At 44.5% G+C, this 22,434-nt stretch overlaps 1 protein-coding gene across 4 annotated transcripts in view; it reads right to left on the reverse strand.

The window, feature by feature from the left end:
• Nucleotides 1-22,434, reverse strand: part of TRAPPC9 (trafficking protein particle complex subunit 9) — a 691,224-nt gene that overhangs the window by 652,614 nt on the left and 16,176 nt on the right. For all 4 annotated transcript variants that reach the window (XM_073590384.1, XM_073590386.1, XM_073590387.1 and 1 more), the window contains exons 3-8: nucleotides 14,783-14,928; nucleotides 12,020-12,148; nucleotides 9,362-9,388; nucleotides 7,728-7,849; nucleotides 7,270-7,395; nucleotides 1,143-1,359 (exon numbers count right to left, since the gene is read on the reverse strand). In XM_073590384.1, coding sequence (XP_073446485.1) covers nucleotides 1,143-1,359; nucleotides 7,270-7,395; nucleotides 7,728-7,849; nucleotides 9,362-9,388; nucleotides 12,020-12,148; nucleotides 14,783-14,928 — 767 coding nt within the window. The remainder of the gene's footprint in view (nucleotides 1-1,142; nucleotides 1,360-7,269; nucleotides 7,396-7,727; nucleotides 7,850-9,361; nucleotides 9,389-12,019; nucleotides 12,149-14,782; nucleotides 14,929-22,434) is intronic.

Consider the following 22,434-nt stretch of genomic DNA (forward strand, 5'->3'; position numbering starts at 1 on the left):
GACTGCAGACTTGAACCCCAAACCTGGACAACCCCTTGCTGTTTCAATGCCAAGTCCATGCTCCTTTAGAAGCAGCTTTCAGTTGTTGCTCAGCATGAATCCATGCATTGCATTGGATCAGTCAGTATAATGGTCTTTCCCTGTCTGAGACTCTCTGATCCTTACCCCCAAAATTAGACAGAGCCATTCCAAAAATAAAGAGTTTGAATAAAGTGTAGAGAACTTTTCTGAGCAGCAGTTAAAAGCAGCTTCTGAAGGGCATTAAAACAGCAATACAGAATAGTGTTATGGAGAGAAGAAACTAAAGTGTAGCAATTAAGTAGATTACAAAAGTTTGCAATGCATGGGGGATAATAGAATAAAAAAATACTTTTCAATTAAATATTTCAAAATATTAAAAGTAAGGGAAAATAGTGATTTTTTTTACATGCTCCATTGTGTATAAGTGAAAAAGTTCAATGTTGCTGTCAATGTGTTCTTAGCAACTGAATCTTAAAAGTGATCATGTTTCTTAGGTGGATGCTGTACTCTGCTGCAGTACAGTTTCAATGCAGAGTTTGTTCTCCTTTAGAAGCTTCTTTCAATTGCTGCTCAGCAGAGATCCTGAACTACACTCAAAAAAATCGAGTACTGCAATCTGCCTGTACTATGGTGGAGAGGTGTGAGGTGGCTCGGCCAGAGAAAGTCCTCTATACAGATTGTGCCAACATAGTGCATGGATTCATGCTGAGCAGCAGTTGAAAGCAGCTTTAAAGGACCACAAACGGGGCACTGCAACAACACTGCAGCATAGTATTTGGAAAGCAGAAAAGGGAAATGAAGCATATTACAAAAAAACATAATTTTGCAATGCCTGGAAGATAATTAAATAAAAAAGTTCATTTACTCTTTTTTGTCGCACTAGACATGCAGGACATCTATACTACAGGATATTGTGCCGATCAAACTCGCAAGCATTCTATTACGCAGCTGTGCTTAGATGGCTGTGGGAGCCATTGTTAAGCAATGGTGGGAGAGATGAAGCCATGGTGTAACAAAGGGACACCTTAAATGACCAAGGTATCTAAGGGGTTAGTTGCTTGGAAATGGGAGATCATTTCAGACAGCAGAATTCTGAGTGCAGCTCTGGATGTGACTATTACCTTTGCTGAAATCTTTCGGGTCCAGGGATAACCTGTAGCCGGGTAAAGTCTCTAGGAGCAGCTTGTAGCAAGTCTTCCAGGCCTGCTGCTGGATCGTAGGGGTGACGCACTGCATTGCAGCCACCCTCTTGAAAAAAGCAGATTTTCGGTGGAAGCCGATGAGCTCATAAAGCTCGGAGAGAACACTGTATCGCTGGATCTTCTCCTCCTCCGAAAGCTACAAGAAAGCAAAACACTGGGATTAATAATTACAGGGCTACGACTACCCAGTCTGAAATCCACCCAGTTTTGAATTTCTCCTCCATGCTTTACACTGCAGCAGTTCTTTCCTAAAACAATGCACATTTGCACAGCAGATGCTCGCAGCTTTCTCGACACTGAATGCACCTGAGCAGGAGGAATACTAAAGGTATGTTTAAAGGGGTTGTCCAGGCTTCTCACATAATCTCAGTACATCTCTGGGCTGCAGAATGGTGACAATAAGTAATTTACCTTCTGTCACCAGTTTGCAGGGTTTTCTAGATATCACTCTCTTGCTTCTGAGCAGAACGTCCAAGGAAGGGGGGGTGTTCTGGCATTGAAATGAGAACTGGTCGTTTCCTCCTACTCTACTAAAAACCTGCCCTCTATAGCAACAACCCCACCCTGTCCACATGAACAAGCCCTCCCCACACAGTAACAAATCGAACCCCTCTAGCAGCCTCAGTGCAGAGAGCAGAACCACCCAGCTGCTCCTCCCCCAGACACACACTGAACAGTGATCTATGGAAAGTGAAACTCTAGTGAGGAGGGAAAATCGTCCTGTATTCTGGGCCACTCCATGATTACAATACATAACTCACTCATTATCAGTAATTCCTTCCCTCACTGTCCCAGGCTGCTGGCAGCAGTGAGAACAGACTGTGTGATGGCCAGTGAAGGGGGTCTGCAGCTTCTAATCTGCACAGGGGATGGCAGTCACTGATGTAATCTGTTCTGTGACAAAGCCTCTGCTGTGTGAATGAGACAGCTCTGTGTCCCTGATGTCTTCACACAGCAGCAGATTTGGTGCAGTGTATGTGTGAGCATGTCAATTTGGTATACAGCCTGCAGCAGCCATCTATTGTGTATGCAGCCTGCAGCAGCCATCTATTGTGTATACAGCCTGCAGCAGCCATCTATTGTGTATACAGCCTGCAGCAGCCATCTATTGTGTATACAGCCTGCAGCAGCCATCTATTGTGTATACAGCCTGCAGCAGCCATCTATTGTGTATACAGCCTGCAGCAGCCATCTATTGTGTATGCAGCCTGCAGCAGCCATCTATTGTGTATGCAGCCTGCAGCAGCCATCTATTGTGTATACAGCCTGCAGCAGCCATCTATTGTGTATACAGCCTGCAGCAGCCATCTATTGTGTATACAGCCTGCAGCAGCCATCTATTGTGTATGCAGCCTGCAGCAGCCATCTATTGTGTATACAGCCTGCAGCAGCCATCTATTGTGTATACAGCCTGCAGCAGCCATCTATTGTGTATACAGCCTGCAGCAGCCATCTATTGTGTATACAGCCTGCAGCAGCCATCTATTGTGTATACAGCCTGCAGCAGCCATCTATTGTGTATGCAGCCTGCAGCAGCCATCTATTGTGTATGCAGCCTGCAGCAGCCATCTATTGTGTATGCAGCCTGCAGCAGCCGTCTATTGTGTATACAGCCTGCAGCAGCCGTCTATTGTGTATGCAGCCTGCAGCAGCCATCTATTGTGTATGCAGCCTGCAGCAGTCTCTATAGTGTATACAGCCTGCAGCAGCCATCTATTGTGTATACAGCCTGCAGCAGCCGTCTATTGTGTATACAGCCTGCAGCAGCCATCTATTGTGTATACAGCCTGCAGCAGCCATCTATTGTGTATGCAGCCTGCAGCAGTCTCTATTGTGTATACAGCCTGCAGCAGCCATCTATTGTGTATACAGCCTGCAGCAGCCATCTATTGTGTATACAGCCTGCAGCAGCCATCTATTGTGTATACAGCCTGCAGCAGCCGTCTTTTGTGTATGCAGCCTGCAGCAGCCATCTATTGTGTATGCAGCCTGCAGCAGCCGTCTATTGTGTATACAGCCTGCAGCAGCCGTCTATTGTGTATGCAGCCTGCAGCAGCCATCTATTGTGTATACAGCCTGCAGCAACCATCTATTGTGTATGCAGCCTGCAGCAGCCATCTACTGTGTATGCAGCCTGCAGCAGCCATCTATTGTGTATACAGCCTGCAGCAGCCATCTATTGTGTATACAGCCTGCAGCAGCCATCTATTGTGTATACAGCCTGCAGCAGCCATCTATTGTGTATACAGCCTGCAGCAGCCGTCTATTGTGTATACAGCCTGCAGCAGCCATCTATTGTGTATGCAGCCTGCAGCAGCCATCTATTGTGTATGCAGCCTGCAGCAGCCATCTATTGTGTATGCAGCCTGCAGCAGCCGTCTATTGTGTATACAGCCTGCAGCAGCCGTCTATTGTGTATGCAGCCTGCAGCAGCCATCTATTGTGTATGCAGCCTGCAGCAGTCTCTATAGTGTATACAGCCTGCAGCAGCCATCTATTGTGTATACAGCCTGCAGCAGCCGTCTATTGTGTATACAGCCTGCAGCAGCCGTCTATTGTGTATACAGCCTGCAGCAGCCGTCTATTGTGTATACAGCCTGCAGCAGCCATCTATTGTGTATGCAGCCTGCAGCAGCCATCTATTGTGTATGCAGCCTGCAGCAGTCTCTATTGTGTATACAGCCTGCAGCAGCCATCTATTGTGTATGCAGCCTGCAGCAGCCGTCTATTGTGTATACAGCCTGCAGCAGCCATCTATTGTGTATACAGCCTGCAGCAGCCATCTATTGTGTATACAGCATGCAGCAGGCGTCTATTGTGTATGCAGCCTGCAGCAGCCATCTATTGTGTATACAGCCTGCAGCAGTCTCTATTGTGTATACAGCCTGCAGCAGCCATCTATTGTGTATACAGCCTGCAGCAGCCATCTATTGTGTATACAGCATGCAGCAGCCGTCTATTGTGTATGCAGCCTGCAGCAGCCATCTATTGTGTATGCAGCTTGCAGCAGCCATCTATTGTGTATACAGCCTGCAGCAGTCTCTATTGTGTATACAGCCTGCAGCAGCCATCTATTGTGTATGCAGCTTGCAGCAGCCATCTATTGTGTATACAGCCTGCAGCAGCCATCTATTGTGTATGCAGCTTGCAGCAGCCATCTATTGTGTATGCAGCTTGCAGCAGCCATCTATTGTGTATACAGCCTGCAGCAGCCGTCTATTGTGTATGCAGCCTGCAGCAGCCATCTATTGTGTATGCAGCTTGCAGCAGCCATCTATTGTGTATACAGCCTGCAGCAGTCTCTATTGTGTATGCAGCCTGCAGCAGCCATCTATTGTGTATGCAGCCTGCAGCAGTCTCTATTGTGTATACAGCCTGCAGCAGTCTCTATAGTGTATACAGCCAGCAACAATCTACATTGTGTATGTGTAATATATATATATTATGCTGGAATGGAGGCAGAGCTGGAGTGGAGGATGGGCGGCATCTCCAGGGGACCCGAGTATGTTGTCAGTAAGGGACCCTGAAATTTCGAGTGTCAGCCCTGCAGGGATGAGAGCATAGATGGAAGAAGACATCAAGGTGGAGAGAAGACAGCACAGGGAAAGAGCACACAGGGGGAGACAGCACAAAGGAGAGAACACATGAGGGGAGAAGACAGCACAGGAAGAAGAGAGAGCGGACAGGGTGAAAGACAGCTCCACAGAGCTCACCCCATCGTGACATCACTGCCCTCCTGATGCAATAGCATCGGGCCCACATCCAGTATATACTGTATATTATACACATATATCTACTATAGACTTGCATTAGGAGCTATATATAGTTTTCATTACACAATATACAATTATCTACAAGGAGTATGGCATGGAACACGTAATGGCCCTATCTATTACCATTGTGGATGTGATGTAGATTGTGCTGCTTTCACAAATAAGAGGATCACTGCTGTGTTCTTTCCAATGCTGGAATGATGATAAAGATGAGTGCTGGTGCAGTTTACTGACAGCCAATGAGTGGGCAGTGAGTGGTGCTGGTCACTGGAGCTTGGTGGGAGCCTGGTGGAGCTTCACACATACACTGCACCAAATCTGCTGCAGTGTGAAGACATCAGTGACATAGAGCTGTCTCATTCTCACAGCAGAGGCTTTGTCACAGAACAGATGACATCAGTGACTGCCATCCCCTGTGCAGATTAGAAGCTGCAGACCCCCATCACTGGCCATCAGTCTGTTCTCACTGCTGCCAGCAGCCGAGCCCCATCACTGCCAGACCGAGCCCCATCACTGCCAGCAGCCTGGGACAGTGAGGGAAGGAATCACTGATAATGAGTTATGTATTGTAATCATGGAGTGGCCCAGAATACAGGACGATTTTCCCTCCTCACTACTTTCACTTTCCATAGATCACTGTTCAGCGTGTGTCTGGGGGAAGAGCAGCTGGGTGGTTCTGCTCTCTGCACTGAGGTTGCTGGAGGGGGAGGATTTGTTACTGTGTGAGGAGGGCTTGTTCATGTGGACGGGGAGGGCCTGTTGCTATGGAGGGTGGGGTTGTTGCTATAGAGGGCAGGTTTTTAGTAGAGTAGGAGGAAACGACCAGTTCTCATTTGAATGCCATAACACCCCCCCCTTGGACGTTCTATCTTTTACTATTGATGCCGCATAGGCAGCATCAGTAGTAAAAAGGTGGTCACACTTGTCAAGTACTATGCTTGTGTGTGACCAACCTGTCAATCACTTTTCCAAGCGATGCTTCAAATCGCTTGGAAAAGCGCTAGCTTTCTGCGAGCTAAAAACGCTTGCAAAACGCTTGTGAATTCCGCATGCGTTTTACCCGCGGCAGAGAGTTGCGGAAATGCTGTGGACAATTGCGCAGCATTTCTGCAATGTGGGCACACTGCCTTAGCTTCCCTCCCGGACGATCTTTAATCTTTTCATGTTTGTTTGTTTTTCTCCCCTTTTTCCCAAGAGCCATCATTTTTATTTTAGGTGGTGTCAAAAAACTAGCAAGTATGTAAAAAATTAGCACAAAAAAAATAAACCAGGCCTGTTTCTCCATTTTCTGAGACCGTTTTCTTCCGTCAATAGAGTGGTGCTGGGCTCTTTTATTGTGAGCCGAGCTGACGCTTTTATTGGATTACAGATGATTTTTTGATGGATTTTTATTGATATTGTTTTAGTTAGGTGCAGAGACTAAAACACTGCAATTCTAGAATTTCGTTTTTTTTCTTCTCTTTACGGTGTTTACCGATCAGATTAATTAATTTTATATTTTGATAGAACGGACTTTTACGGATGCGGCTAAATCAAATATTGAATTATTTATTTTATAATTTTTCAAAATTTCTTGTTTTAATTTCCACTTTATTTTTTTGTCTCCTTAAGGCCTTTGGCCCTCGATATTTTATTGCTTGTTCTTTATACTGAAATACCATAGTATTGGCGATATATAGGACAAATCACTGTTTCCTGTGAAGTCCAGCCAGTCGCTGACCTTCGTAGGTTAGCAGTCATGTGGGGGTTCTGCTGCCATGATAACCCATCTGCACCCCACGAACATGTCGAGATGGGGGGAGGGCAATGGGAGCTGACGCATGCATCAGTATCAGCACCTAAATGATTAATAAAGCTCCACTCACTGCTAATAGTGTCATGTGCTGGCCGGGTAACACAGATGGCATCTGCCGCACATGGACGGGTCTGCCGCACTGACCAAGGAAGAGACGCACTGTTATATCCATATGTGCTAAGGGGTTAAAAATGCTGCAGTCAGTCTAAACCCTAGTGTTCTAAGGGTTACAACAGCAGCAAGTGGTCATTGAAAAGCCGAACACCCGCTTAGGTGTAGACGGGACACCCATGCATGGTTTATTCTGTAGACCCCTTAGTTAAGCTGCCATAAAAGCACATACAGGCAGCAGTCAAGGGGTTACGGTATTGGGACTTACATCAGAGCATAGACCCTACAAAATAATTCACAATATATAAGGCTCTAGCGCCACCTAATGGCCAAATGTTAACACCGCATTGTCGAGATATCAGCCCACCTGGCCCAGATTTATGTAGACCACGTTCTGTAGAAACTCTGAAGCCTCGATGCTCCTCTTCTGTATGGCCAGGACCCGGACGGCCTTCACACAGGTCTCCAGCTCAATCACTCCGGCCGCCTTGGACTGAACACAACACTTGGTTAAGAAAAGAGTTGCCCACCCGAAATGTACAATGTCTCTGATAGGAGACACATCTCCCCCCAACATAAAGGGGTAATCCAGCGCCCCTCGCTATAGTAAAGGTGCAGAAGGTGACACGTCCTTAGGATGCCTGAAAGGTATCTGCCCAAAAGTAGGGCGCAGCGTATCTGACGGCATGACGGATACCTGCCAAGCAGCTGGCGGGTGCCATGTCTGCACGTCTCTCCACCTCTCTATGGGCGCGGGAGGCGCTGGATAAACCTCTTACCCCATAGTTCTAATGAAAACCTCCCACAGCCGGCAGGTCAGCCCACCTTTCCGTAGTAGGAGATGGCCTCCTTGTACTTCTCTATGATATCGTCGGGGCTCAGGCAGTTCTTTGCGCGTCCGATCTCGGTGCTGGCGTCCATGTTTATCCCGTTGGTGGAAAGAGCGCCTGGAAACATGTATATTATTAACGGCACGTGTCTTCATCAATCTGACCTCTGTTTAATGTGCACTTCAGTGTTCTCTATTGCTCCCTGTTATCAGCCATTGCTGAGGTAAGGCTGACTGTGGGGTTCGGCTGTGGCATGAGCCCCCTTATATACACTATTACAGGCCGAGGGTTTCGTGCTTTACACGTGGGTATATGGTGGTAATAGCCGGAGGGCTGAGAGCTGCTGCAGGATGCAGAATCCACAGCTGGGGACAATCCCCTTAAGTGTAATTTCATATACCAAGATTAGTGATGTCAGGTAAAGGCCTCCATACACATCGGACGGCTGTCGGCTGAATCATGCTCATACACCGTTCAGTCAAGAGCTCCTGTTTTTTTGTAATCTCCGCTGATGGTTTATCTCCCGGTGAACACTGCGATTGGGAGTCTGAAATTGGACGTGCCTGATCAGTATCTCCCCTGACAATCAGTCAGCCGGAGCCCCACACACGTGACCATCGTCCGAACCCAATATGAGTGAGTGCAACTGACATTAATCTAATGTGTATGGGGTGCTTAAAGGGGTTGTCCATTACTTGGACAACCCCTTCTCAATCCCAGTTATAAAAACATCTATACTCGGCGTCGCTCCAGCAGTGTCAGCAGTGGCTCTCCCAGGGCTCCAGTGACATTATGTCATGCAATCCCTGAGGCGAATCAGCACTGGCTCTCAGTTCTCTCCTACAGATCAATCAGATATCTGAAGGAAGTGAGAACTGCAGCTGATCTCTTGCTACCTCCGGAAGTCAATTGTGTCCAAAGAAGGGGAGAGTGAATGACAGTGACGGAATGAAGTGATGGACATGCTTGCAAGGCAACGCTCCATTCATTGTCTAATTTGCTGCTGGAAAATGCCAAACACTACGCTCATCTGTCTCCAGCAGTCCCACAGACAGACTACAGAGACTGTACAGTCATCACTCTACACAAGGGGCCATTATGGAGCTCCTTTTTTTTAGGATTAGTGAGGGCTCTAATGCTCGGACCCCACCGATCAGGGTGATCACCTAACCTGCCGATAGGTGATGAATTTTCAATGTTGGGAACGACACTTTAAAGGATTATTATCTTCTGACATTTGGCGGCGTTCTTGAGATATCAATACCTCCCTTTTCTTTAGTTTACAGCTCATTGCCTAGGAGACCGGCCAACGCTGCGGTCTGGCTTGTAAGCGCTGGCAGGATTAGGAGGTAACAGAACTCGCCAGCTGCAAAACAGTCCTTACAAGCTCAAAAGAAAAGAGCTGGCAAGCACCACTCATGTCCTGCCGTGCAGCAGAGGTGGTCGGTCTCCCAGGGAACAAGCTGTAAACAAACAAAAACCAATACTAGAAAAGTGTTAATATCTCAAGATCGACTGAAAAATTGAATAAGCAGTAAATTGATAAAGTGCTTGTATTTGCAAGCTGCTTCTGGGCTGACCATACATTACACGAATGGGGGGGGGGGTGCAGATTTTATTTTTACTTACCTGGATCTATGAGAACCTCCTGAGCTCCTGGATCCATGAAAAGCAAGAAAAGACAGAGTTAGTGCCACTCGGAATACACACACCAACTTGGTTATACAACAAAAATTAAACACAGTTAGTTTAGAGCAAATCTCCAGTTCTGTCCTTTTAAATGTGACCTGATCTAATAATAATCAATTCTGTAAATAAATAAATAAAAAAAAAAAAAAAAAAATCAGCTCTGACCGGCCAAATAACTGCTAATCTGAAAAAGCAGAGCTGCAGTGTAAAGCATGCTCCTCTTGCAGTCAATTAAAGCCAACAGACAAGTGCTTGATATAATTCTCAATGACAAAGGGACTATTTTGTGGGGTTTCTTTCCATGTCCATTTGCGCACTAAGGACGGTATAAACTGGGGGGTGCAAAAGGGGTTTATCTGCAAAGGAGCCTGAACGGCCCCTGCCCGATGCGTCTAGTAGTGTTTTATTTCCTTCTCAAGAGTGAAAATTCATGGACTCTGTGCCGAGATTTAACCCCTTCCTACAGCGACAAATTTTTCATTTTTGCCATTTCCCGTTTTCCTCCTCTTCTTCCAGGAGCCGTAATGATTTACATTTTCAGTCTAAACTGGTATAATTATAATTTAGAAAAACAGAAAAAAAAAAATACAAAAGGGTGAAATAATGAATAAAGAAAAAACTTTTTTTTTTTCCCCTCGTGCGGTAAATATGACCCGATAACGTGATTCTCCATGTCGGTGCGATTGCAGCGATGCTGATATATATAAGGACCTGCGGTATTTGCAGGGCGAGCTGTACATAAAATATAATTTTTATTAATTGTAGTGTTAAAGGCAGAAGGAAAAAAAAATTTAAAAAAAAAAAACCCAGAATTTCTGTTTCCGGGTTATCTCGCCTCTTTCACAAAAATAAAAAAGCAATAAAAAAAAAATCTTATATTTTAATAGACTGGACTTTTACAGAAGTACAGTGGCTCAGTGGTTAACACACAGTGGCTCAGTGGTTAGCACACAGTGGCTCAGTGGTTAACACACAGTGGCTCAGTGGTTAACACACAGTGGCTCAGTGGTTAACACACAGTGGCTCAGTGGTTAGCACACAGTGGCTCAGTGGTTAGCACACAGTGGCTCAGTGGTTTGCAGTGATCTTGCAGCGCTGGGATCCTGGGTTCAAATCCAACCAAAGACGACATCTGCAAGGAGTTGGAGTGGGTTTCCTCCCACACTCCAAAGACCTACTGGTAGTGAGTATAGACAGTGAGCCCCAATGGAGACGGTGATAAGATGATGAGGTCTGCAAAGGGCTGTAGAATTAATGGCGCTATATAAGAGTAAAATAAATTAAAAAAAAAATAAAAGTAGCAATGGCAAATCATATTTTTTTTTTATAGTTTTATCATTTAATTTTTAGAATGGGAGAAGGGGGTTGATTTAAACTTCTCTGGTTGTGGATTTTACATACATAATACTACTAATAATAATAATTAAAAAAAAATCATAATTTATTTTTTATATACATCTCTATGCTATGCCACATAAAGGGTTACTCCTGTCCTCACATATAAGTATTGTCGGATAGAGCTTGTAAAAACAAGCACTTTTACAATTTATTGCTTGTTAAAATTTGAAGCTGTTCTTGAGATGTCGCCACTTTTCTTTTAACACTCGTTGCCTAGGAGACCGACCGCCCCCTGCTGTCTAGAAGCGTTGGCCAAACATGTGGGTTGCTTACAAGCTTTTTCTATTTTGGCCTTTTACGAGCTGCTCGGAGGTCGGCCCAGATCATTTGAGCGCGCTTTTAGCTCCTAAACCCTTCCAGCTTCAGCGCTGTGATTAAAAGTTAAACAGCGGCGGCGGTCGGTCTCCTGGGTAACAGGCTGTAAACTAAAGTGTCTATATCTCAAGAATAGATGAAAATTTTAATAAGCAACAAATTGCAAAAAGCCCTTGGGGTTTATTTCCTGAGCACTATCCGATAACATTTATCTAGGAAGATGGGAATAAACCCTTAACACCGAGGGACAAGTCCTTTCTCTAACATGCGACGAACCCATATGACACACGTTAGAAAAGGGCTGAGGACGCATGAACATCTTTAGGATATCAGCCCATGATACAGGTAAGGGAGCAATGATCAGCGTTGACTTTAAAGGGCTTTTCCATCTTCACAGATGAGTACTGTTCGATAGCTCTTGTAAAAACAAACACTTTTGCAATTTACTGTTCAATAAAATCTGCCGCCGTTCTTGAGATATCATCCCTTTTTCTTTTGTTTCCAGCTCGTTGCCTTGGAGACCGACCATCTCTGCTGTCTATCCTGTATGCCCTGCGCTGAAGCTGCCCAGGATTAGGAGGTAACAGTGCCTTCCGGCGATCAAAACAGCACTTACAAGCTCAACAGAAAAGAGATTGTAAATGCTGCACAAGTTTGGCCACCGCAGCTAGACTGTAGCAGTGGTCGGTCTCCTAGACAACAAGCTGGAAACAAAAGCAAAAAAGGGTTAATATCTTAACAATGGCTGAAAATTTGGACAAACAGTGAATTTAGAAAGTGCTTGTATTTACAAGCTCTATCCGACAGCACACCTTTATGGAAATGAGACTAATCCTTTAAAAGCTGGAGACTGGAAAGAGGAAACTCTACGATCCTCGGTCATACCTGGTCTGTGCCTTCTCCCGGCATCAGCAGATAGCGCCACGTTCTGCGTCCGGCGCGCGCCCACCTTTCCTCCTGTACCTGCCGGATAGTGATGTATCACAGACGCAGAGCACAGTCCTTCCAGCGCAGCTGCAACAAAAAGGAACATATCACAATGTCCACAGAGTATGGGGGGCACTTAGTTCTGCCCGTGACATCCTCACTGTTCTGCCAGGTAACTTTTAAGGAAACTAAATCAGCCCATATACTTCACTGAGCGCTTCGACCCCCTGGGGAATATCTCAGGATCTCGACCCCCCACCAACACCGGATTAAAACTACTAAAACAAATCAAAACTTTTCTTTAGAACGTTTCGCCATATCATAAACTTCTTCAGAGTTGCAATACGCACTTTGTATCCAAGCGCTCTGCTTGCTGTCAGCAAATGAGAATATTCTTGTTTATATCCAACAGCTGAAAATCCGTAGACCCAATATGTGTCACTGCTGAGGGTTTGCTACAAATGCATCCAGTCTAGACTATACTTTTTTCATCTCCAAAGTCCTATTGCAAAATGCAGTAGGTGTAAAAATAATATTAGCAAATACCTCCAATGTGAAATGTAGTATAGTTCTTCTGATTTACTTCATTGCTTACCCCATGTGCAGGGCATTGCAGTAGCATGGTTACGACCACTAACAACTGTACTGTATGAGTGGTCATAACCATGGATACCTAAGCTACTGCAATGCCCTGCACATGGGGTAAGCAACATAGCAAATCAGAAGAACTATACTACATTTCAAACTGGAGATTCATTTTTGCTTCACAACATTCCAAATACAAAACTAAGATAAAAGCAAAGTTTTTGCATGTGTTGGTCTTGTGTGTTTATTGTATTGTTTTGTGGGACACCTTAAGGGATACTTAATTTATACTAACAACAGGGGGGTCTGTTTAGAAGAAAAGAAAAAATGTAGACATTTATAGTTAAAATAATTCAAGAGATACCAATATGTGTATTTTTCTTGACTATTACAAACTAAAAACATTTTTATAACTTATTTTCTAAAAGTTTTCTTTATTCTTATCTTACACATATATATATATATATATATATATATATATATATATATATATATATATATATATATATATATATATATTTACTTTTCACTTAGTTATTTGAATTTATATTTTTTTAGTTACCTTTTTCGGACTATAAGATGCTCCGGACCATAAGACGCACCCCAATTTTCAGAAGGAAAATAGGGAAAAAAATAATAATGTGTCAAATGGGGGTCCGTCTTACAGTCCGAATTCAGCTTACCTGGGAAGGGATCCGGCACAGGTGGAGGAGTGGTCACAGGGGTCATTCAGTGGTCCAGGCCCGTGCGGTGGCGGCTCTGTGCTGTGCTGGGGCAAGTGGGCTGTGCTGGGGCAGCTGGGCTGAGGCAGCTGTGCTGGGGGCTGGGGCAGCTGTGCTGGGGCTGGGGCAGCTGTGCTGGGGCAGCTGTGCTTGGGCAGGTGGGCTCTGTGGGGTGAGGCTGGCGGCTCTCTGTGCTCCGGTGCAGGGGCGGCGGCTCCGCCGGCATTTCCTCCAAGCCCGGAGGCCCCCGCACATCCCTTGCTGGCCGCCGCCATGTTGCGGTGGCCTCCGGGAGCATGGACGCCGGAAAGATGGCCGCCGGTCCGGGAACGGCGCATGCGCAGGTTCAGATCTCGTCCCGAGATCTCGGGTGACGAGATCTCGTTGCCGAGATTTGGATCTCGTCCCCCGAGATCTCGGGACGAGATCTGAACCTGCGCATGCGCCGTCCCCGGACAGGCGGCCATCTTTCCGGCGTCCATGCTCCCGGAGGCCACCGCAACATGGCGGCGGCCAGCAAGGGATGTGCACCGGAGCACAGAGAACCGCTACCCCTGCACCGGAGCACAGTCCGCTGCCAGCACCAGCCTCGGAGGTAGGAACATTGCGACCATAAGACGCACCCCCCACTTTCCCCATAAATTTTTGGGGAAAAAAGTGCGTCTTATGGTCCGAAAAATACGGCATTTATTTTAATATTATTTTAAGAACTTGTCCACTACTTCCGATGCTTGGACAACCCTCTCTCACACCCCACGCTTGGCCCCGATAAAATAATAAAGCCTACACTTTCCTCCCGTGCCGGCGCCATCCCCGAGGCTCCCATGCTGTTTGGGTGCCAGGGTCACATGTCACAACAACTTTAAGGAGAGCTCTGGGACGGCGCCAAAACGGAAGGTGAATATAGGCTTTTTTTTTAAATTTAATGGGGGACAAACATTTATATCAAGAAGAGGCTGTCCAAACAGTGGACAACCCCAGTAATATATTACTGACAAAATATTCTATTATTTTTTCATTTTTTGCCTGACTACATTCCGTATACAAAAAGAAAATGTTACCTTGTTTTTGCCATCTGTTGGACATATTAAGTATGATATAATTGATTTGTTTTTTTTCTTTATATTTAGGAAAAAAAATTGTCCCTGTAATGTTAGTATATTTCAAGCAGTAGCAATATTGTTTTTTTTTTGCCTGACTTTTACGAAATAAAACATTTTTAAAATTTGCATTTTATTTTACTTGTTTATTTTTTTTTCTCCTTTTTAAAAGATTGATGTGAATTTTTTTTTTTTTTTTTATCTTTTTTTGATAAAATATTTTCATAAAAATATTGTATTCTAAACTTGGGATAATCTTCCGACGAACGCAGTAATGATTGATCCCAGGACATCAATGATAAATCGTGTCTCACCTCCCAACCACACAAAGTCGTTGACGGCTCGTAGCAGCTCCACAGCCATGTGATAATGGACCAGGGCGTCCTGCAGCATCCCGGCCTGCAGGCTTAAGTCACCCACGTGTTTCCGCATACGGCCCTGACAGCGCTTCTTGTAATGCCTGTGGATGAATGAAGAACGAGACAGGTCACTAATAAGATACGGTGCACAAGAGTCTGCAGAAACCAGGGTGTTATAGACATCATTGTACAAATCTACTTCTAAATCTAGTTCCCACAGTGAATACTGAGCCAAGGCTAGCACTCTATTAAACTCTACATGACCCCTTGCTGGGAACAGGTAATGAAAGTGAATTAACTGATGGATCGCAGACCGTGCGAGGCTTTCTTTGGATACGACAGATTTATGGACAGTAGAGATAACTGTTGTGAGTTCATTTTCCCCTTCACCGTCGATGTCTGATGAACTCCCTCTTCTGGTGAAGGAAGGTAGTGAGGCTGATTACCAAACACCTGATCTGGTAGATGATGACTGGGTAACAGGAAATTCTGACTGGATATAAGGCAGCCGACGCCCTTCTGAGTCGCTGGTGATTTCTCTGCTGGATTCTTGGAGACCAGTCTGATTCCTGCTTCCCAAAGATAAGTTTTTGCTCTGCTATTGAACTTATTAGTTTTGTTTTGTTTACCTTGTTTTTTGGAGTTCAGCCATCCCCGGTCGGGGGTGTGCTGAGTTCCATTTTTGTCTCTGATCAGTTTGTCTCTTTGCTCTGTCTTCAGAATTTACCTGAGTGCTGATATAGTCATTATGAAGTCCTAGAGACTTCAGGGCCTGTTTTTCCTATCAGACGGTTGGGACATTTTTTTGGTAGGGTTTTTTACGGATTGCAGACAGCAGCTTTTCTATCCTGTCCTTTTTAGTTAGCTTGGGCCCCATGGTTTGCTCAACCTATCTTTCTGTGTTAGTGTTTTCATCTTGCTTCACCGTCATTATATGTTGGCGGCTGCCTATTGCTTTGGGGTCTGCTCTGGGGCAGTTTAGATTTCCCCTTTCCTTCTTTAGGCCTATTTAGTTCTCCGGCTGTGATCGAGGGGTCTAGGGCATCGTAGGAACCCCCCACGGCTACTGTTAGTTGTTGTGATAGGATCAGGGGTCTGCAATCCGATAGCTACCAACCTCTCCGGTTTTCTGGACTTAGCTTGTATTTTTGTTTTTCCTCCTTTGGTGACTCATTCATAACAGATAACCTATCGCCTCTAGCATCAGCTTTGAACAGAAAAACAAGCATATTACCTTAAAATCCTTTTCCTCCTTATAGAAATTATGAATTTAGGTTTTTATGAACGACAGATAAGACAGACATGAAAGTTATTTTCGGAGTGGTGACGAACTTAACGCATTGTCTTTCGTCACTGGATGGTTGACATGGCACCTTTCAAGTTAATAACGCACCAGATAGATGATGCTATCCATGCCATGTTTCCTAGCTATATAAAAGGTAAAATCGTGATGACAGTACAGCAATTGAGACAATAATATCTCCCGCCTGGGACCTCCAGGAGCGAAGATATTGTGGAATTTGGAAATCCCATAATTTGTAAAATCCTGAGCTCCACAGCATGAGCCGCTCTGTTATGAGTCACCAGAACAGATGTATGTGTGTGGAACTTGGGTTAATAAAAGCAAATCCTAAATTATAATCTTTCTCAGTCCTGGGAGATAGTTTACTTTAGATCTGCCCGTTGACCCCCAAAAACGAAGAGTTCCCTTTCATAAAAGCCAAAGGCAACCCTGCTACATCAGGTTTAGTATATTTCTTCTGTTTATCCTTTTTATTTAATTAACTGTATTTGTCGTATCGTTTTTTCCGTTTTGTATATTTTTTATAAACACTGCCTACATTGCGGATTAAATAAATAAAATAGCTGTTTCTCATGCTTTATAAATCGCATCCATGAAGTGATACACTACCTGTAATGGGGGTCCCATAGGCATGGATAAAAGATTGGCGGTGGCCTTTCATCTAATTGTGGAGTTGGCAGTGACCGTATTGGGGAATATACAGGTGTTAAAATTATATGTACACACAACCTCCTGAGAATTATTTGGAGGCAAGACGAAAAAAAATGCCAAAAAATTTTTTGGAAGATTGAACAAAATCTTTATTCATTGAAATATAATAAAATTGTGTAAAAGGTTTTTTTTACACATCAAGCTAACGGAACATGATGAAGAACAGCACTGGGAAATGTAAGGGGAGTACCAAGAACACACACAAATTGCTTTAAAAATCAATGCAAGAAAAATACAAAAATGTATGTAAAAAATTATTTAATGCAAAAGTGCATGTCGCATGTGAAAGTACAAAATCCGAATATCTCAGAAAAATTGGTGCTAGAATTATATCAATGATGATAGATATGCCCACCACATGCTTATAATGAAAAAAATCATGCAAAAAAAAAAAAACACTGAAAAAAAACTCCTCATTGATATGCATCAAAGTGTAACTGCATGCAAACTGCTGCACAAAAAATGGAAGGGGTGTGAAATAATGTTACAATCCAGATAATTAGAAGCTAAAAAGCCTAAAAATAAATATAAGTTTGTTGCAACAATAAATCTTGAGTGTTCAGTGCACAAATGCAACAACTGCATGCAATTAAACAGTTAAATTAGACACAACAAATGCACGAACATACAGCGCTCCAGTGCGCTATAATGATCTGTAGACTAAAAGGTAGAAAGCATATGTCCATGAGAAATTAATTCAAAGTGACCAGTGCATAAATATAAAAAGCTTCAGTGCGCCACCATGATCCACATATTGGAAAACAGGAAAGAAAAGGGCATACGGCGACAGACCTCAAAGTGAGCATCCTCCAACCCCGACAGCGCCGTTTCGCAGAGTGCTTCTTCTATGGGGGCGTGAAGGAAATGGCCACGGAGGTGCTGCTGTTTTATACTGTAATAGATCATGTCAACACCTGGACGTCTTAATGAAGCTTCACTGCTACTCCGATCTATCCGAATGCAAAGAAAGTGTCAGCGCTGGAACACATGCTTCTAAAGCATGGGAACCTGGTGCGCAGGACTGGAAGTCACGGTGACCTCAGGGCAGGGAAGCGTACCGCCCAGTGATGAGATATTGCTAAGGCCTCTTTCACACTTCAGGTTTTTTTACATCAGTCAAAATCCGCCATTTAAAAAAAAAAAACGGATCTGCCCATTTTTCGGCGGATGTTTTTTTCCCCCATTGATTTGCATTAGTGGTGGATTTTGACTGATGGTCATCCGTTGGATCCGTTATTTGACGGATCCGTGAGAATTTTTGTGGCTCCCGGGCGGACCAGACGGACACTGCAACGTTTTTTATGTTTGACGGTCCGCTATTTTCAACTGCGCATGCCCGGAAGGTTTGCTCCAGGAGCAGTTTTAACCATGAAATGCCGTGTCGGGAGCCACAAAAATTCTCTCTCTCACCTCGTCCCGCTCTCATCTTGCGGATCGTCCCACAGCCTCGCTCTCGGTTCGTCCCGCAGCCCCACTCTCGTCTGGCCCCGCTCTCGTCTCGCGGCTCGTCCCGCGGCCCCGCTCTCGTCTCGCGGCTCGTCCCGCGGCCCCGCTCTCGTCTCGCGGCTCGTCCCGCGGCCCCGCTCTCGTCTCGCGGCTCGTCCCGCGGCCCCGCTCTCGTCTCGCGGCTCGTCCCGCGGCCCCGCTCTCGTCTCGCGGCTCGTCCCGCGGCCCCGCTCTCGTCTCGCGGCTCGTCCCGCGGCCCCGCTCTCGTCTCGCGGCTCGTCCCGCGGCCCCGCTCTCGTCTCGCGGCTCGTCCCGCGGCCCCGCTCTCGTCTCGCGGCTCGTCCCGCGGCCCCGCTCTCGTCTCGCGGCTCGTCCCGCGGCCCCGCTCTCGTCTCGCGGCTCGTCCCGCGGCCCCGCTCTCGTCTCGCGGCTCGTCCCGCGGCCCCGCTCTCGTCTCGCGGCTCGTCCCGCGGCCCCGCTCTCGTCTCGCGGCTCGTCCCGCGGCCCCGCTCTCGTCTCGCGGCTCGTCCCGTGGCCCCGCTCTCGTCTCGCGGCTCGTCCCGTGGCCCCGCTCTCGTCTGGTGGCTCGTCCCGCGGCCATGCTCTCGTCTCGCGGCTCGTCCCGCGGCCACGCTCTCGTCTCGAGGCCCGGCTACATCGGCGGTCCTTTTTTCAAGCCTGCGGTTCCTTTAAGATTCCTAGATCGGCGGATCCCGTCAAAACATCGTCCGATAGCACACGTTGTTCTCACAACGGAAACGGATCCGTTGGCAGCACTTTTCATGGATTACAACTGATGCCATATAACGTAAGTGTGAAACAGGCCTAATGAACATAAGAACATACCGCCCTATAATAATTATTTAGAATGAGTGGAAAAAATATAAATATCACCCAGTAATGGAGAGTCTCAAAACAGATGGAAAAATATACCGCTTAATAAAAAAGATTTTTTGTGGACAGAGAAAATTACTGCCTAATGATGAAATATCATTAATGACTACTAGCCCTTATTATAGTGAAAGAAAAAACTTTTCTTTTTTTATAAAGTGACATGCGTGACAGATAAAATAGATAATTAAAAAACAAATATATACTGTGCATATATGATGTGTAAATTTATAATGAATGTGTAAAATATTAATACTAGAAAAAAGCAAAAAAATAAAAATAAAAAATTAGTTATTCATAATGAATGTACAAATATATATTCAACAAATATATGAATACATTATAAAATAATAAACATAATATGAAAAATAATGAATAAAAATAAAAAGTGAAAGTGAAAAAAAATATAAAAAAAAAATCTTTTTTATTAAGTGGTATATTTTTCCATCTATTTTGAGACACTCCATTATTGGGTGATATTTGTATTTTATTATTTCACATCCCTTCCTTTTTTGTGCAGCAGTTTGCATGCAGTTACACTTTCATGCATATCACTGAGGAGTTTTTTTTCAGTGTTTTTTTGTTTTTTTGCATGATTTTTTTCATTATAAGCATGTGGTGGGCATGTCTATCATCATTGATATAATTCTAATACCAATTTTTCTGAGATATTCAGATTTTGAAGTTTCACATGCGACATGCACTTTTGCAAAAAATAATTTTTTACATACATTTTTGTATTTTTTATGCATTGATTTTTAAAGCAATTTGTGTGTTCTTGGTACTCCCCTTACATTTCCCAGTGCTGTTCTTCATCATGTTCCGTTAGCTTGATGTGTAGAAAAAAAAACTTTAACCATTTTATTATATTTCAATGAATAAAGATTTATTTTCAATCTTACAAAGAATTTTTTGCCATTTTTCTCGTCTTGCCTCCAAATAATTCTCAGGAGGTTGTGTATATGTGAAATATTGACGTTTGTTTGCTTCATTTATTAGTTATCAGACTGTGTTTATTAAGGTGTTAAAATTAACCTACCCTTAAATTTACAGACTGTTCATGTCTTTGTCAGTGTGCAAACTTACAAAATCAGCCAGGGGTCAAATAGTTATTTCGTCACTGTACCAGGAATCTTTAGAGCACTTCATGCTTCCCTCTGCCGACAAGCTTTATGGAGATGGACTTTTCATTCTCCAGCAGGACTTGGCCCCTGTCCACACGGCCAAAAGTACCAATACCTGGTGTACACACAACAGTATCACTGGGCTTGATTGGCAGCAAACTCACCTGACCTTAACCCCATAGAGAATCTATGGAGTATTGTCAAGAGGAAGATGAGAGACCCCAGACCCAACAATGCAGACGAGCTGAAGGCTGCTATCAAAGCAACCTGGGCTTCCATAACCCCTCAGCAGTGCCACAGGCTGATCGCCTCCATGCCACGCCACATTGATGCAGTAATTGATGCAAAAGGAGCCCCGACCAAGTACTGAGTGCATTTACTGAACATACATTTCAGTAGGACATTTCAGATTTTATAATCATTTTCCAAGCTGTTGTTATAAAGTATTCTAATTTACTGAGATAATGACTTCTGGGTTTTCATTGGCTGTAAGCCATAATCATCAACATTAGCAGAAATAAACCCGTGGAATAGATCACTCTGTGTGTGATGACTCTATAGAATATAGGAGAGTCACTTTTTGTATTGAAGAAGTGAAATAAATTCACTTTTTGATGATATTCTAATGTTGTGAGAAGCCCCTGTATATTCCATGTGGTGGCATTGGAGGGGGATATACCATAAGCTCACTGATAATTCTCCATTAACCGGCCTAGTAGTGAAAGCAGCAGTGACCTCATCCATCACTCGTCATTTACTTGTCAACTGTCCTGACTATCCGAGGCAGCTGAGTGTTACCCCTGACAAACTAAGGGCCAGGAGATCTGCGCGATTCCCCCTGTTGGTTGTTTGACAAATTGGTGGCAGCGGAGGGATCTGAGTGATCTCTGTTGTTATCATTGACAGAGGGATATGAAGAAAGTCCATCTATAAGTCACAAGTAACAAAAGGAACGGCTTGCTCCCATTCACTTCTTAATGGGCAGTGTGACAGCACATAACTGTATTTACAGTTCTGCTTGCTGGCTGTTTCCAATGGCAACAAGCAGAATAGTGAGTGCAGCTCTGGAGTATAATACAGGATGTAACTCAGGATCAGTAATGTAATGTATGTACACAGAGACTGCACCAGCAGAATAGTGAGTGCAGCTCTGGGGTATAATACAGGAGGTAACTCAGGATCAGTAATGTAATGTATGTACATAGTGACTGCACCAGCAGAATAGTGAGTGCAGCTCTGGGGTATAATACAGGAGGTAACTCAGGATCAGTAATGTAATGTATGTACACAGTGACTGCAAGAGCAGAATAGTGAGTGCAGCTCTGGGGTATAATACAGGATGTAACTCGGGATCAGTAATGTATGTACACAGTGACTGCACCAGCAGAATAGTGAGTGCAGCTCTGGAGTATAATACAGAATGTAACTCAGGATCAGTAATGTAATGTATGTACACAGTGACGGCACCAGCAGAATAGTGAGTGCAGCTCTGGAGTATAATACAGGATGTAACTCAGGACCAGTAATGTATGTACACAGTGACTGCACCCGCAGAATAGTGAGTGCAGCTCTGGAGTATAATACAGGATGTAACTCAGGATCAGTAATGTAATGTATGTACACAGTGACGGCACCAGCAGAATAGTGAGTGCAGCTCTGGAGTATAATACAGGATGTAACTCAGGACCAGTAATGTATGTACACAGTGACTGCACCAGCAGAATAGTGAGTGCAGCTCTGGAGTATAATACAGGATGTAACTCAGGATCAGTAATGTAATGTATGTACACAGTGACGGCACCAGCAGAATAGTGAGTGCAGCTCTGGAGTATAATACAGGATGTAACTCAGGACCAGTAATGTATGTACACAGTGACTGCACCCGCAGAATAGTGAGTGCAGCTCTGGAGTATAATACAGGATGTAACTCAGGATCAGTAATGTAATGTATGTACACAGTGACGGCACCAGCAGAATAGTGAGTGCAGCTCTGGAGTATAATACAGGATGTAACTCAGGACCAGTAATGTATGTACACAGTGACTGCACCAGCAGAATAGTGAGTGCAGCTCTGGAGTATAATACAGGATGTAACTCAGGATCAGTAATGTAATGTATGTACACAGTGACTG

Source organism: Dendrobates tinctorius, unplaced genomic scaffold (assembly GCF_039654945.1).
Source record: "Dendrobates tinctorius isolate UK_male_01 unplaced genomic scaffold, ASM3965494v1 ptg000116l, whole genome shotgun sequence".
In the NCBI taxonomy this organism is placed as follows: Eukaryota; Metazoa; Chordata; class Amphibia; order Anura; family Dendrobatidae; genus Dendrobates; species Dendrobates tinctorius.